Genomic DNA, 16,776 nt, shown 5'->3' with positions numbered 1-16,776 from the left:
AACTATAAACCCCTTTCAAATTGCAAAGGTAAATTATAAAAAATAAGTATTTGTAAATAAAAATGTATTCAAAGCTGAGAAATACAAATATTTGGGAATTATAATAAAATATGTGTTAACCCGCCCCCCAGATTTCATACTGCTGCACATGAAGTCTCAGTATATTTTGACAATGACTTGGTCAGACACTTGTTCATTTTTAGGGGCCTATTTGGTTGTTTTCTAATTTATTATTTTTTTCCTTATCAACATTTTCATGCAATTTACTAATACATATTTAAAATGTTTTTCGGGCATTTGACCTAAAAATTTTCCTGCTTAAAGGTGGTGTAAATCATTGTAAACTATGACAAAACTGTAGCAGCTTTTCCAACCTTGTAAAAATATAAATTCATAAAGTCATCAAATTTTTTTTTACATTAGAATACATTGTAAGACCATCAATGGAAAAGTCCCACTAAATTCAGAATGTATTGGGGGAGATTTTTGCAAGGAAAAAAAATTGTACGCAACATATAGGAAATTGATAATAAGTGGTGACATAAATAAGCTGACCTCTTTTGAACCCAGACATTGACCATCAATCCAGGCAGTAACCAATCCAGACCGTTTTATATCTTTCAATGCCACAAATAGGTGGTGCCATTGGTCCTTTACAAGTAGTCCAGACAAATTAAGCTGTGCCTGAGATGGTGGCCGAGAGGAATTACTAGGCAACGCTTCAACTTCCATCATATCTGAAAAAAACAACAAGTTTAAAAAATGCATCTGTTCCACATTCCTTAGACATTTGTAAAGTAACAGATTAATTATGAAGGCACAATCCTTTTTCCTCCCTCAAATGCACGGCCCTCCATTCCATTGTGATTGTATGTATTGGGGGGATGTTCACCAGAAAATGCAAGTTGTTGTAGGTCCAAAAATCTTTTAAATCTTTGTGGGAGGGGGTTGCCATTTCCCATTCTATTCTACATCTCCACTCCCAAAATGTGTAATGCTGTTAGAATCTATAATTTGGATTACTCATGTCTTCTATTCAACGATTCAAAACATGGGAAGGTTGCCAGACTTGCAGGTACCCAAACAACCAGGTCATGAGAGTTTATATTATCAAAAGGGCTAAAACGTAAATTCACCAAAATAAAGACAGATGAAATGCTCTTAGAACTCTAATGTCTGCATAATACTAAAATATAATTTTAAGGTGAGCATCTCCTATCAGCTGACCTCCCTAATTTACATAAATACTAAAGCCTTACCCAAAGGCTGGAATTCTTGTTCTTCTGTAGAAATGAGCAGACAGCGCTCAGCTGAATTAAGGGCAATGGATAAACACACATAATGCTGCTGACTGCGGGACATATGGCGAACAATGGTCAGGAGGCGAATGGGATGTGGCTCTGGTGCATGGCAGAACTTGCTCACTAAGAACCAGCAAGAGAAATTGAGTCCACCAGGAGGAGGAAAGTTGCGAGCACCTGAAATTTAAAGTGGTTAATATTATTAAAAGCCTTACAAACAAAGAATACAAAGTTTTAGTCAAAAATCAGACTGCTGTTCTAAGCAAACTATTATGAATAAAAATGGCAAAGTGGTACTTAGATACCTGGTAAAATAAACATAACTATTAAAAATGCTGTGCCCTTTCTAATATTCACCATATTTGTAGCAATTGAAAAACTGATGTAATTCTGCCAGTTTGATCCTACTCCCCCCTTGCATTTATCCTATATTCCATCTTAGAGGAAAACAGAAATTCTGACAGCACTGCCTTACATAACTAGATACTAGTTTCTACACTAGTAAGTTAACATAACTAAATTACAAATTGGCTCATTTTGGCTTCAACCCGATCAAGTCATACCACTCCCATATCTTCTTAGATAACCCCCATAACCAAAAGAACACCATAATTGTCCTATGGCAAGTACAACTGTGTTTTCCCATTATTAAATGCGAGGCAAATAGTCACCATTATAGGATTCATTGTGTGCTTTAAATGTGGTGAGTCAAATGCAGCGATTATTGTTCACGATAAGGGCCATGACAAATGGGGAAATTTCTCCCGTAAATGTTTTCTCATCAGTTTTTCTCATCATGTGCTATCCTTTTCAAAATGCTGAAATTTGCCTTCAATCACCATCCTTTTAATTCTGTTTCACCTTCCTTTTCTTGTGTTTTTCTTCTTATTTTTGATCTACTGTATGTTCTCACTTCTCTGATTATGCTTGACACCCTTACTTTTTTTAGTGCAATTTACTCCCACTGCCTAAATTCTTTCTTCACGTCAGCTTTTCATTCTGTTAACTTGCTCGGCTTCCCATACTACTGCCCTGTTCATTCCCTCTGTCCAGCAACACAGTTTACCCTATTTACTTGTATACATTTAATTACATTTACTGCTTCCCTCATGCATTGATGCTGCTGTTGGCCATGGGCATTTTGACTCAGCGACAATTTTAAATTGACTTTTACACTGCATCACTATTTATTGTGTAAATCAAATAGGCCTCATAGGTGCTTACGAGTCTATCTTTTATAATGGCTTTATAAAATAATAGGTGGTAGCACACAGTATAACTAAAAAAAAATTCTATGAGAAAAAAAATTGACTTTAACTTTTTGCACAGCCACATGTTGCAGGCCCCTCATGAAACTAAGTGCTAATTTTGTAATTCTCTCTCTGTTTTGAAGCTGGAAGACTTAAATAATTAACTTTCTCCAAATGTCCCATGATAACCATAACTGTACTGCTGCCTTTTGCTACCCACAGACATTAACATCACTGAGTGCTAGTGTTAATTAACCACAAAAGATTATCACAATTCAGCTGCCTTCTGGAAATTATCACTGCAAATTACCTGACATTAATTGCCCCTCTTAGTTATCGCTACAAAAACTTTGGTGTGAAGCAACTCGTTTTATTTGAATATACTGAGCATGCGTCATCTTAAAGCCCTGCAGAACTTGGCAATGCAGTAAAAGCATTATTATAAAGTAACAACATAGATATATTTTTTTTCTTATTCAACCCTTTATAGGATATTGTATTTTATAGCATTGTATATATACAGCTGCAATAAAAAATGTAAGCAGTGCACCCATTAGCAGAAGTAGTATACTTTGAATAAAATGTGCATGCTCCACATGCATGTTGTCCTGAAAAAATGTCAGTACCCCTATGCAACCAGCTAATCTAACAACTAGTATAGGTCAATCTAAAAACAACTGGACTTGCTGAGTAATACTCAGCAAGTCCAGTTGTTCTTAGATTGACCTATACTAGATATACTATGACCTGGATGAATGAAAATCTTCATAGTCAGCTAATTTAACCTTAAAGGAATTGTTCAGTGTAAAAATAAAAACTGGGTAAATAGATAGGCTGTGCAAAAAAAAAATGTTTCTAATATAGTTAGTTAGCCAAAAATGTAATGTATAAAGGCTGGGTCGGAAGCCCCCAAACATGGGCAGATAAGATGCCAACTTTAGAAAGCTGCGTCCATAGTGCTGACAAAAGCTGCAGAGTAATTTATTTAATTTTGTGTCTGGCCTCTGTTAAAATACTGTCTCTGTTTTGGAATACTGGGGAATAGGGTCGCCCTAAGGCAGGCATGTCCAAAGTGCGGCCCTGGGGCCAATTGTGGCCCTTTTTCAAATTTACACTGGCTCCAATGGGTCATTCCGCTGACAAATTAAACCTCTATCCTGGCCACGATATTGGTCGGGAAGGTTTAATTTGACCCATTGGAGCCCGTTGGTCCTTTTTGTATTCTTATCGTTATAACCCTGCCGTTGGTGGGCATATCGGGAAAGATGTCGCCAAACGAGCGGATTTTATAATGTATGGCTAGCTTTAGAGTCCAAAGATATGCTCTGCACCTAAGTGCAGGGCTCCATTGTGCGCTGCAGCAACTGGTACTCCCTAAGTTGTAGGGGCGTAACTACAGAGGAAGCAGGGGGGGTCCAACAGGTGTAGGTAAGTAATGAGCAATTTCAACAAACTGTATATTGGTAAAACCTCTGAATATGTTAGGGGCCCTAAAATTATTTTGCTGTGGGGCCTAGTAGCATCTAGTTATGCCAGTGGTTGTGGGTCTTAATGATATGCAAGTTAAGGGGCAGAAAGGGGAGGGCTCCTATGCTGCACCTCTTCCTACCTATAAATATAAAACTGGCAAAAAAAATGGCAGATCTACTTAATAAATGGCCCTTTTAAATGTTTCTCCTCAAGCATTTAAAAATTCAAAGCTGGGATTATAAATCCCTCAAACTTTGTATAATCAGTAGTATTAAGCAATGATACAGTAGATGAAAACATTTTATAATTCTTGAATCTTCCTTGAATCTCACTCATTGATATCAAGATCTAAACCATTAAGTGTGACCAGGGTTAAAACACTCATCATTTCTGGATTGTGCTATATATTTACAGCTCAGTGTAGCAGGTAATGATTGTTTTGTGCTGATAAGCTGGTGAAAGTGACAGGGTCACAGGGGGAGGTCTGCAATATTACTGCTTAATGGAGGGAGGTCACAAAGTCATTTCCTGCGGTTGCAAAGTCTTAAATGTTATCTGAAAGTACAAATTTGCTCCAAAGAACCTACCTGTTCCTATACCCCCAGACAAGATATCCTCAACATTTGAACCTAAAATAGAGCCAACTGAAGGAAGGAACAAACACCTGAAAAATGAAAAAGAAAAGATTAAAAAATACTCTTAGGGGGTTATTTACTAAAATCCCAATTTATCTCATATTTTATGAAAAAAACACAACCAAACTCACATGCCTTGTTTTAGCTTATTTATTAATAAGAAAAAATTGTTTTAATCGGATCACAGAAACACTCGATAAAATAAAGCAAAAAAAAGAATCACTCAAATTTTTCAGGCTTTTTTACCCAATTTTTTAGAGTTTTTGCCAGAAAAGCCTGAAAAAGTTGGATTTTTGGGCTAAACCCAGCGCAGACCATGAAAATTTAAGATTGAGATAGATGCCTCTCCCATTGACTTATACATGACCTTGACAGGTCTAATATAGCAGATTTTCAGATTCTGGATTTTTGTAGCATCAGGGTATAACAAATCTCGAAAAATATATTTTTTTTCCTCTAAAAATTTGAGTTTTCTAGTGAAAAACCTCTCGCACTGTCACAACTCAACCTTTAATAAATAACCTCCTTTAAGATTAGCATCAATATACACACACATTTGTTTCTATTTTAGCACACCACACTTACTTTCCTGCCAAATTCTTCAATTCATCTCACTACTTATATTTCCCACAATTAAATTTCATACCCTGATCCATGTGTTGTCATGTCAAACTCCACAAATGAAGGTGACATAGAAGAATTGTGGGTTTGGAATTTCCGAGGGGATGTCATGGACACCAAACTCATAGATGTATGGAGGACCCAGCTTGAGCAAAGACGGCCACTGTAGAAATTTGTCTGGGTATCTATCAAAACAAATAGATTGAATAAAGAAACTTTGGAAGTTTAATGGATGCAAACAGGTATTCACACATGAAGACAAACTTGTAATATTACATAATATATGCATGAAACATACAGAAAATATCAGTACTACAGTACTACAAAACTACAAAGCACTTGTGCAATGTAGGTGGACAAATCAGGCCCAGATCCGCTTTTTTGACATTGTTGCCAAATTTAGCATAGAGTATGGCAAACTTTACTTTTTGCAGCCCAAAGAATCATGGTCAGACTGACCTGCCAGAGTACCAGAGGATCTCCCAGTGGGTCCCATACAGGAAACTTTTCGATTTACAATATAAGCCAATTTTACTTCCAAACCATTTGACACTGTCTCCATCTATTTGTTACAAGATTAGGTCCTGGATGCCAGGTTCTCTAGTGGGCCTTAGCAGGTACATCCAATACTGTAGAAAGTTGTTTACCATAATATGCAAAGGGTAGAAATCAGAGTTTTTTTCCACTGCACTTTGTTCTCCAATAATTTCATTGTAATTGTGACTGTGGCTGTCAAATACATATGTTGCCACCTCATTTCAGAAGTACAAAGATTTGAAACTGGTAGTGAATCACATGCATGAGAGTGCAAGATGTGCCCATCACCATATTAAGGATGGCATATGGGTGTCTGCAGGCTTCCAAGTGCATGTCCCAAGCCCTTATGTTTACCCTATCCAGCTGGAGCAAAGTGGCTGCACATTTGAGCAGTACACATTTACCATTATATTTGATCCTACTACAGTGTTAGTATTTAATTTCCGATTGGATATATCCCATAGACCCAAATAGTTGGAGGGACTGCACAATTATCAATGATTTATCTCAGCAGATACAATAACTCTGAACTGGTAACTGGACTGCAATGATACCTAAAGAGAGAGTATCAGTAATGAGTTACTGTGATCAATTTTTTTATTGTCTTTGGTTTGTCTGATAAAATGTATATATTTTATTCCATGAAGATGTTACTTTTCGATGAATCTAGAAAAACTCCCATTATTCTCAGGGGCCATATTTACCATATAGGCAACCTAGGGCCTGTGCCTAGGGTCTGCAGCTTTACAGAGACAGGCCTCCGGACCCTATATAGTCAACAGCATGTCAGAGGGATTTGTAGGGGTACCTGGATCCTCTGCATACAGGACATGTTCAGTACAGCATGACTAGCTGAGGTCTGGTGCTAGGGCAACCCTGTTATTCTTTCACTATAGCCTTAGTTTTGTTAATGGTCACAGTATTCCTATCACATTAAAGTAGAAGGCTGTTAGAATGCAGTGGGCTTTTATTTTCTGTCAGAGTACAGGAACATTTGCATATTTATTACTGAATCTTAGAAAATTTATTTTATATTTAGTATAGGGGTCATTTAACAAAGAACTGCAAGGTAAATTGGCATCAAGTTGGTTTAAAATATGGTTCAGAAATAATACAATAATAAAAGTATGTTGTTTAATGTGTCCCAGAGTATATTGGATGTGTATAGAAAACGGATTCGCACACACACTGGTTAATGCAGTCGGGGAGTATCCCTTTTATTCAGCCACCAAACATTCAACGTTTCGGGGGGGAACACCCACCCTTCATCCTGATGTCAAACAAAATATTTTCTTTACCTGTGGATTTCTTATGTTCACTGCCCTGCTGCACTGTAATCCCACAGCACAGAAATTGCCTGCAAAAAATGACACAATGCCATAAATGGAGTGAAGCCTTGGTTGCTCTTTTTGACATACAGATCCTAGGCCATGGATGCATTTTTCAATATTAGTGTACATATGTGTAACTTAGAAAACCAGCTCACCTTAACACATCAGGTTGGACTGCCTGGGATGCAAGCTTCTCAAAGATTCTAATAAGAGGTAGCCGCAGTGGATCGCCATCATTATTCAGGGTTTCCCTGCAGAAACTAACAATGCAGCTCAGCAGCTGGGATTCACAAAGAACCTGACGCTGCCTTTCACTTCGGCCCAATGAATGTATATGTTCAAGAACTGCACACTGAATTTCCTTAGACAGCTAAAAAGACCAGTGGAGAAACTGCAAGTTACTTAGGATTTATTTCACTATACATTGACTACTGTATCTAAAGTTTAACAGGGAGAAACAGAATTCAGCAATTTATGTGTGTGTATTCATTTAGGGCTTATTATGCACGTGCAAATATGTAAACCCTCCAATAACTATTACATTACAGTCTCATCTTAGTAAAGAGCTGATTCATTGTTAAAAATAATTAATCACCTGAGAACAGTCCAGGGTTGCAGAAGATTGGGGGTATTAATTCATAGAGAATAAAATTAGTAATCTAACAAGAGATCAGCAAAACACAATCCTGTTTCAGTGTTCCTATGAAAGGTACATTCTGATATAATTTTCAAGAATGAAGTCAGGAATAACCATTATCCAATGGAACTTCTGTAGCTCCTAAATGGAAATAAGAATTCCTAAATACATTGCAGAAGCAAAATAGTATTTGGCACACCACTTGCAAAAATTTTGCTATGAAAATGGCCATGATTTATATTGCAGGAAGAAAAACAGTGGGGATTATTTATAAACAGTGGGCAAATTTGCACCTGGGCAGTAACCCATAGCAACCAATCAGCTTTTTTCAGCCAGTTTCAGTTTGAGCACTGAAAGCAATAATCTGGTTGCCATGGGTTTCAACAAAGGCGCAAATTTGCCCACGGTTTATAAATGACCCCCACGACAATTTCTGTCTTTTGTGTTTGCTCTGGCCAGTTGTACTGAGGGGTAGATATTGCTGGATCTGTTCAATCCTACTACCTTTTGCTGCTTATGGCTTTCAGCAGCAAGTAGGCATGTAGCTTCTTCTTCTCTCCCTCCACCCCAGGATGATGATAAGTACAGGTATGGGAACTGTTATCCAGAATGCTCTTTCCTTAATTTGGATATCCATACCTTAAGTTTACCAAAAATCAATTAAATAAACCCAGCAGAATTGTTCTGCCCCAATAAGGATTTAATTATATCTTAGTTAGGATCAAATACAAGAAACTGTTTTATTATTACAGAGAAAAAAATAAGTTTTGAAAATGTTAATTATTTAAATAAAAAGAGCGAATTGTGTTTTCCTGATGAATTTTTGCTACAAAGACAATTCACCTATTTACTAAAAGATGAGCAACACACTTCACTAGTGAATTACCGTGTCGCTGGAGAACTTTAGCTGTGAAAATTAAGTCGAAGATTTTTTTTGGGTCGAATAGGTCAGTTTTTGGCCAAATTCGAATCGTTTGAATCAAAAGAATATCGCATTAGATCGAATTCAATTTGAATTTTTTCCCAAAAAAACTTTTTTTTGGAGTCAACTTTTTCCACCAATTGACTCCAAATAGGTTCTAGGAGGTCCCCCATAGACTAAAACAGCAATACGCAGGTTTTAGAAGGCGAATGGATGTTGAATTTTTAAAGAGACAGTACATGATAAATTTTGATATTCTAATTTTTGATTTTTTTGCGAATTCTAATCGAATTTGGACTAATCCCTAGTCAAAGTATTTTTTGAATTCGAAAATTCACCTCGACCTTTGATAAATCTGCCCCTAAGTGTGAAAATTTCAATTAGTCACCATTTTCACCAAGATCTATTTCACCAGCTTCTGACTGGCGAATTAATACAATGAAGCTTCGTCCTCAACATTATTATGTCAGTGACATCATATCCTGTATTAAGTGTCGGACAGGGATGTCAGGGGCCCACCAGAAAACCTAAGGCTGGGGGTCCACTTTACAAACTACTATACCTCCTCTCCTGACTCAACCTCTTTATTCTCCTAGTCTATTTTCTCTATATACTATACTATATTCTTCCATTATTAAGCCTCTTTGTTCTCATAAAGAAATAGGGAATGACCATGAAATAGGCCAAATAGTTATAACCAAGAGGCCCACTGACCCCAGGGTCCACCGGGAGTATTCCAAAAAAGTCATAAACCAATAGCAGATATGTATAGTTTTAGGGAAATTTAGGACTTCTGTACAGCAAAAAACTCCCAGAAGTATATTACTGAATTTTGAAGCACAAAGGCACAAAACAGCCTACGGATTCCAAGGCCAAAAAATCCTGAAACAGTAGGTTTACCCCAGAAAACCATATATTTTTGAAAAGCACACATTCAGTTGATTCCAAAATGTAACTATGTCTCTCTGCTCCTAACTACCAAACATCAAAGTTTGTCTGAATGTAGCGGTTTCTATAAAAGTTTATTAAAAACCATATATTTTTGTAAAGTACACATTCTACAGAATCTAAAATGGGTACACATGCCTTTTGCTTTCCCAAAATTGACAGTTTTGGTGAAATACCTGAAAATTGCCTCAAGCTTCAACTTTTCAGCATCATATCGCCTATGTATCATTAGAGGCTCCAAAATGAAGTTAGAGCTTACAAATAGTCCTGGGGGGTCACTTCAGCTAATGAAAAATCAATGCATTGACTGCATTTTTGTGGGGTAAAAACACAGAAATATAGGTTTACCCCCCAAAACCATATATTTTTGTAAAGTACACATTCTACCTAATCTAAAATGGGTACCCATGCCTTTCTGCTCCAAGCCACTAAGTTGCAAGGCTTTCCCACATTTGGCGGTTTTGGTGAAATACCTGAAAATTGCCTCAGAAAGCTTCAACTTTCCAGCATCATATCGCGCATGTATCATTACATACCAATAAAAAGCACCCTAAATATGATTGTCAGGGCTCCTCCATACAGGTTAATGCCCATTGTCCATAGGTTTACCAAAGTATCTGGCATAGAGACCACCAAAAATCATGAAAATCATGAAAATCATCAAAAAGCTTGCATTTTAGACCATTATATAGTTTGATGCTTGATATGCAAAGATTTACCAAACCATGTAGCATACAGAGACCCCCAAATGAAACTAGTGAATTTTCACGCATGACACACTGACTGCTACAATATAAGCACCCGGCATGTGTATTATGCTCCATAAGACCCCCTAACAATACGGAGACCCTAGAAAACCATATATTTTCCGAAAGTAAACAGTGACGGGTAAATATTTGCCTCTACTGCAAAGCTATGCTTTACATAACGGTTTTTATGACATTTCTGAAAATTGGCACAATACTTGCATTTTACCCCATTATATACCCCACATTTCATAACATACCAGCAAAAGGCATCCTAAATATGAAAGCCAGGGGTCTACTGAACAGCTTGATGAACAATATGCATAGATAAACCAAACTATGTCGTGCACAGAGACCCCCAAATGAATATATAGCAGACAAAATTTCCATTGGCAAAAAGAAGTAACAAAAAACAGAGCAAAATGCTATAAAATCACAAAAATTCAACAAAACCGCAAAATCAATATTTTTTTTTCGCCTAGTGTAATCAGTAGTCAGAATCAAAGTTTGAATATTTTAGCATGGGCAAATTGGTTTTACAGACAGAAATAAGTGAAAAACACCTATGCAAAGCTGAAAATGCAATAAAATGGCTAAACATGCAATAAAATGGCTAAAAATGCACCACAATCACCAAAATTGCAATATACTCACCAAAATAATGCACAAAAGGTATTGCGCAGTGAGATTAGCAAGTACACTATTCGCATTTTTCAGGCAAAACAACACATGATACCAGTAACGTAACTGGAGGGGGGCGGGCCCTGGTGCGGGACGTGCCACAGGGCCCCCTCCGTACCAGATTGTCTTTTCCCGAAATCGGCCGACGCGGCCGGAAATCGGCAGTGTGCGAGCTGCCGGGGGCCCTGAGGGGGTGCAAACCCTGGCGCTGCTCCCCCCGTAGTTCCGTCACTGCATGATACAGTTATAAAAATTAAATAAAGCTATAAAATTGTGTAAGTGTGTATATGTGTGTGTACACTAGGCAAATTGTGTGTTGTGTGCCTGTGTGTGTGTGCAAGTGTGAGTGTTGTAAATGTGCTAAACGCCCCTGATCCCCCAAAATTGTATGTGTGTAAATGTAAATGTAAGTGTGTTATAGTGTAAAATGTGTGTGTTTATGTATTTGTGTGTGTGTTATACTAACCTGGGTGAAGACTGGCTGAAGTCGGTTGCAGAAGAGGCAGGAGGGTACCGCCATGCTGATGGAGTCATCTTCTGCAGGATCTGGTAAATAGGGCCTGTGGAGGGTCTGTGAAGTCACAGCAGCAGCAACCACGTGTTCCACGTGCACTTGCTGCTACCTATGGGGTCCCTGGGCGATCGCGCAGATTGATCAACAGATTGAAATACTACAGAGCGTAGAATCTACGTTCTGTGGCATTTCAGAAACCTTTGCCACAGAACATAGATTCTATGTTTTGCAGCATTTAAAAGGTTAATGTAAGTTTATTTTTTGTACAGCAGAAAATGTCTTGGTTATCATGATATAGACTTAATTGTAGCTATAGTAGGTATGTAAATATTAGGTAAATATTGTGCTGTCAGATAACATTGCTACACTGCTTGAGATATTTAGCTCTCACTATGGGACAAATTTACTAAAGGGTGAATTTTCGTTTAGGAAAACTTTGCCATACTTCACGCAACTTTGTTGCTCTAGTGTTTTCTCTAGTGTTACTTTCTTCCTAGCGAAACTTCGTTAACATACTTACGCTTAAGTCAATTTATATATGGGCGGTCATATATACACTGTACGTATATGTCTTTATTAGTGATAGTTAGTGAAATTGCTGGAAGAGGTCAGCAAAATAATGAAGAGAGCTTCTATTGCCCACCCTAAAACAAATGTTGAATGAGCTTCAAATGGTAAAAAAAAGTGTAAAAAAAATTGTTTTTAACAGTTACACTTATAAACATAATCCCAGATTCAAATATGAAAAAACACCAGTGTTTAATTTAGCGGGATTCATTATATGTATTATAAAAAAAGAAAAGTTGGAAAAAACTGTGTTTTGCTTTGCTTTTACTGCTTTTCTGCTTTATTTTACCATTCAACTAAAAAGTGAGGTGAATGCTAACATTCTGTATTGATTTTAATTTTCTGCTTCTCTCTCATCTTGTTTATATAATGTATAAGGATAAATAAGGGGTGGTGTGGGAGCCTGAAAGCCATTTTGTAGCATTTTAATTCCCTCTTTATTTGAGAAGTGTTTGGCAGCTTTTCTTTGCGTTCAATGGATGAAAGTGAGGGGGGGATTGATTCTGTCCAGGTCGTCAATACTTGAGATTGTGAAGTTTCAGCTAAAACTAGGATTCCTGTAAATTGCACTTTACTGAAAATGGTTTAATGAAGCCGGAAACTGGATGGTTTTAAAGAAAAAATAAAAAAACACAATTGATTTTCATGCAGGATATTTATCTGTCAAGGGATAAAAGGAGGGGCAAATATGAGAAAGGGTGAAACAAAAATGATAATTTATGAGATTGACTGTCACTGTTGAAGGAAGAGAAGCTCCTTTAGAATCCTCATTTGAATTTATACAAAGTACTATTTCTACTATAAACATTAATGGTGCCAGGATCACTGAGTTTCACATCTCAAACCTCAGTGCTGTTGGTCTCAAGTTCTACATTCACTATTCTTTGTTAGATCTCGTTGTCTTTCTTTATTTGCTTTTATTTACAGTTACAACATTTTCATTCAAGTCTCTGACAGTATAAAGTTTCCAACAATATTCTAACAAAATGATTACTAATGGTAACATTTAAATAGTTTATTTATGCACCACTGCAACTGGATACACCTCTTTCATTTACTAAAGGTACTCTTTTTTGTAGTTTTATAAAGATATACTATAAGAACCCTGATGTTTTAGGTTTTAACCTTATTAATAAACATATTCTTTTTATTGTTACTATCTGTAAAAATGAATTAAATATGGCATTGCTGCCACCTGGTGTTCACCAGATAAAATGCATAATGAAGATTCAAAATTATGTACAGGTATGGGACCTGTTATCCAGAATGCTCGGGACCTGGGGTTTTCTGTGATTTGGATCTTCATACCTTAAGTCTACTAGAAAATCATGTAAACATTAATAAAACCTAATAGGCTGGTTCTGCTTCCAATAAGGATTAATTATATCTGAGTTGGGATCAAGTACAAGCTACTGTTTTATTATTAGAGAGAAAAAGGAAATCATTTTTAAAAATGTAGATTATTTAGAAAAAATGGAGTCTATGGGAGACAGCCATTCCGTAATTTGTAACTTTCTGGGTAACAGGTTTCTCGATAACAGATCCAATACCTGTACTAACTTGCTCATACAACTCACTAGCTCCATACCTCTGGATTTTCTTCACTGTATACATTCTGAATAAGGCTGATGACAACGCACAATGCACCAGGCTCCACAGTAACAAGGTCTTCTCTGGAACAACTGTGGAACCATAATAATGTCAGTAAATTGCTTAATGAGAAAGGTGTTTTGTGTGTTTATGGCACAGGTGGAACAACTTGTGCAAATTTAGAGCCACTGCATGAAGCACCCACTCTATCTGATAAATAGGATAGAGTGCATTAGAAAGCAGCAACAAACTCTGTAACTGTGGTGTTAGTTTACTTGTAAAGCCTGTTGCCTTTTAAATACAGGATACTATTTTGGACACCAGCTTATAATAAGTTTATAGCAGATCTGGAAAAGGTTTATAAAGAAAAATATGCCACCATTGTGTAAATAACATACATAAACATCAGAAAATAGAGGCACTACATTTCATTAATTATGCACTACATTAAAACTTTCACTGCTTTAAAAGACACTTCCACCCCAAAATAATAATTTGTTTAATAAAAGAAACACAATTCTAAGCAACTTTCCAATATACAGTTATTAACTTTTTCAGTGCTTTTAAAGTTATTGGTAAAAACACTTGCTATTGAAAGCAGCATTTATTTGTTACTTGTAACTCTGTTACTTTTTAAAAAATGGGCCAGAGTCAACTCATGGTTTATCACATGAAAACTCATGGACAAGATTTAATTCAAGGAGAAAAAACTTTTCACCAAATTCAGTTCCAGTTTTTTCCCATAGACTGCAATTGAGTTTTCATGCGATAAACCGTGAGATAAGTGTTTCTGAATTGATTTCCAACTCAGATTAAATCTCGTCCATGGGACATATTCACTAACCTCCGAAAATTCACCAGCGACGGCTTTGCTCACAGCGCAACACTTCGCCAGGCATAGATTCATCAGGACAACGCTAATTCACTAAAATCCAAAGTTGCGTCCAGGGCACCGAACGTTAGCAAAATTGCGCTAGCGTTACTGCGCCAAATGAAGCGAAGTTGCGCTAAAGTTGCCTAATTTGCATATGGCAGGAAGTTAAAGTTCAATGGACGTATATGTTGCAGCAAATACATTACACTACACAAGCCCGGGAAACCTTAATAAAATAAAATAAAGTTGTTAGATGGTCCTACACATGAGCCCAGTGTATAGTTTATGTGCCATATGTTAGGAAATGTAGGGGGGAAGCCGGGGACCCCAGAAACATTTTACACTCTTTTGCAGCCTATCACCCTGAAGGAAAAAACACTAGAGTTTTTTTTAGGAAAAACAATTTTTTAGGAACTCCTATCTACTCTATTGCACTTTGCCTGGTCTGAGGTGGGAAGGCCAGTCTGGCGCAAGAGGTAACGTTCAGTAAAATCTGCATCTTAGTGAATTTGCGTAGTTACGTCCATTGGCCAGAGCGCAAATTCGCCAGGCGTTAGGGAGCGAAGTACCGCTAGAGTCTGTCTCCTTCACTAGCGAAGTTACTCCAGCGAATTTTCGCCCGCGTTAGTCACTTTGCCCTTTAGTAAATTTGCCCCCATGAGTTTTTCTCACTAAACTAAATCTGGCCCAATGTCGCAAAAGTCTTAGTTCCCCAGTAGTCATGTCTGTTAAAGGGGTTGTTCACCTTTAAATTTTAGTATGATAGAAAGAGTGCTATTCTGCGACAATTTACATTTGGTTTCCTTTTTTTATTATTTGTTGTTTTTTATTTATTTGGCTTTTTATTCAGTAGCTCTACAGTTTGCAATTTCAGAAACCTGGTTGCTAGGGTCCAAATTTATTGAATCTGGTTCAATGTAAGACAAGCCAGTTGATTAAATGGGTGGTTAACATCAAAGTTAACTTTTAGTATGTTATAGAATGGCTAATTCTAATCACCTTTTGGATTGGTCTTCATTGTTTTTCTTCATTATTTGTGGCTTTTGAGTTATTTGGCTTTTTATTCATTAGCTCTAAAGTTTGCAATTTCATAAACCTGGTTGCTAGGGTCCAATTTATAGAATCTGGCTCAATGTAAGACAAGCCAGCTGATTAAACGATTAACTTAAAAACCATAGAAAATTTGTAATGAATGTATATTGCAAAGTTGCTCAGTAATAGGCAAAAAATAGTTTTGGGTTGACATTTCCTTCAAGGAAGTGATGGGCCTTGAGCATTGTTCTGAGGGGTCTCAGAGAGTAAAAATACATACTTACCCATAATTCAGGGTGTGGTACTCTAGTTTTTAACTCAGCATGTCAGGCTAACAAAAAGATGATTACCCAAAGACAGGTGCTACTTTTACCAATTTTAAAGCATCCTCTAACTAGTACAGAAAGAATACAATAGGTTATGTCTTCATACCTGTCCAACACTTCAGAAAATGCATGTTGAATGAAGTTGGTTAACTCCTCTTCCATTTCTCTTTTCTCTTCATATGTTGAAAGTATGTCTCTAATTGGTAGTTCAATAGTAATTTGTTTGATGGCATGTTCCTGCCATCTACTAGTAAGTTTGCCTGCTGCCATACCCAAAAGAAGACTAAGTATTATAAAACAGTTTCTAAGCGATTGTGAACATGTTGTCTGGCAACCAAAGATCACACCCAAGAGTTCCTGAAGAGATCGTCCTCTGGACATTTGGCTCTGATAAATATGTGTCTGATAAACCATTGGAAATGAAAAGCAGCCCAACTGCTTCAAGTCTACTGCCATCTTCTCAAAAATCCTTTGGCTGTGGGAAAAGTGTTGATTGGAGACATTCTGACATAGGGCAGCAGACATAGCAGTGATTATAGCCTGAACTAACCCAAAAATATTGGCTGACTGGACTTCTGACCAACACTCTCCGGGTGGATCATGTAAAGATCCTTCCATGTCAGAAATCAGAGACAAAAGCACATCAAACCCGGCTGCATTTCTGAAACTGGTTTGCTCTCTGGGTGACTTTAACATCTTCTGAAGGGACTGGCAAACCAAAAATATAAGAGACAAAGAAAGTCATCCTATAAACAAATCACAGCACTATACGTATATAAATGACTATAGAATTT

General features: G+C 37.1%; 1 protein-coding gene across 3 annotated transcripts in view; it reads right to left on the bottom strand.

The window, feature by feature from the left end:
• The window catches only part of wdfy4.L (WDFY family member 4 L homeolog), a 167,917-nt gene that overhangs the window by 113,699 nt on the left and 37,442 nt on the right, over positions 1–16,776 (bottom strand). For all 3 annotated transcript variants that reach the window (XM_018225614.2, XM_018225612.2, XM_041569128.1), the window contains 8 exons: positions 16,089–16,690; positions 13,749–13,842; positions 7,301–7,515; positions 7,113–7,171; positions 5,303–5,462; positions 4,609–4,685; positions 1,260–1,478; positions 556–737 (listed from right to left, as the gene is read on the bottom strand). In XM_018225614.2, the coding sequence (XP_018081103.1) occupies positions 556–737; positions 1,260–1,478; positions 4,609–4,685; positions 5,303–5,462; positions 7,113–7,171; positions 7,301–7,515; positions 13,749–13,842; positions 16,089–16,690 (1,608 nt within the window). The remainder of the gene's footprint in view (positions 1–555; positions 738–1,259; positions 1,479–4,608; positions 4,686–5,302; positions 5,463–7,112; positions 7,172–7,300; positions 7,516–13,748; positions 13,843–16,088; positions 16,691–16,776) is intronic.

This window comes from Xenopus laevis, chromosome 7L, assembly GCF_017654675.1.
Source record: "Xenopus laevis strain J_2021 chromosome 7L, Xenopus_laevis_v10.1, whole genome shotgun sequence".
Classification (NCBI taxonomy): Eukaryota; Metazoa; Chordata; class Amphibia; order Anura; family Pipidae; genus Xenopus; species Xenopus laevis.
Note: the sequence above shows the minus strand (reverse complement) of the source record. Positions and strands in the feature narration are given on the sequence as shown.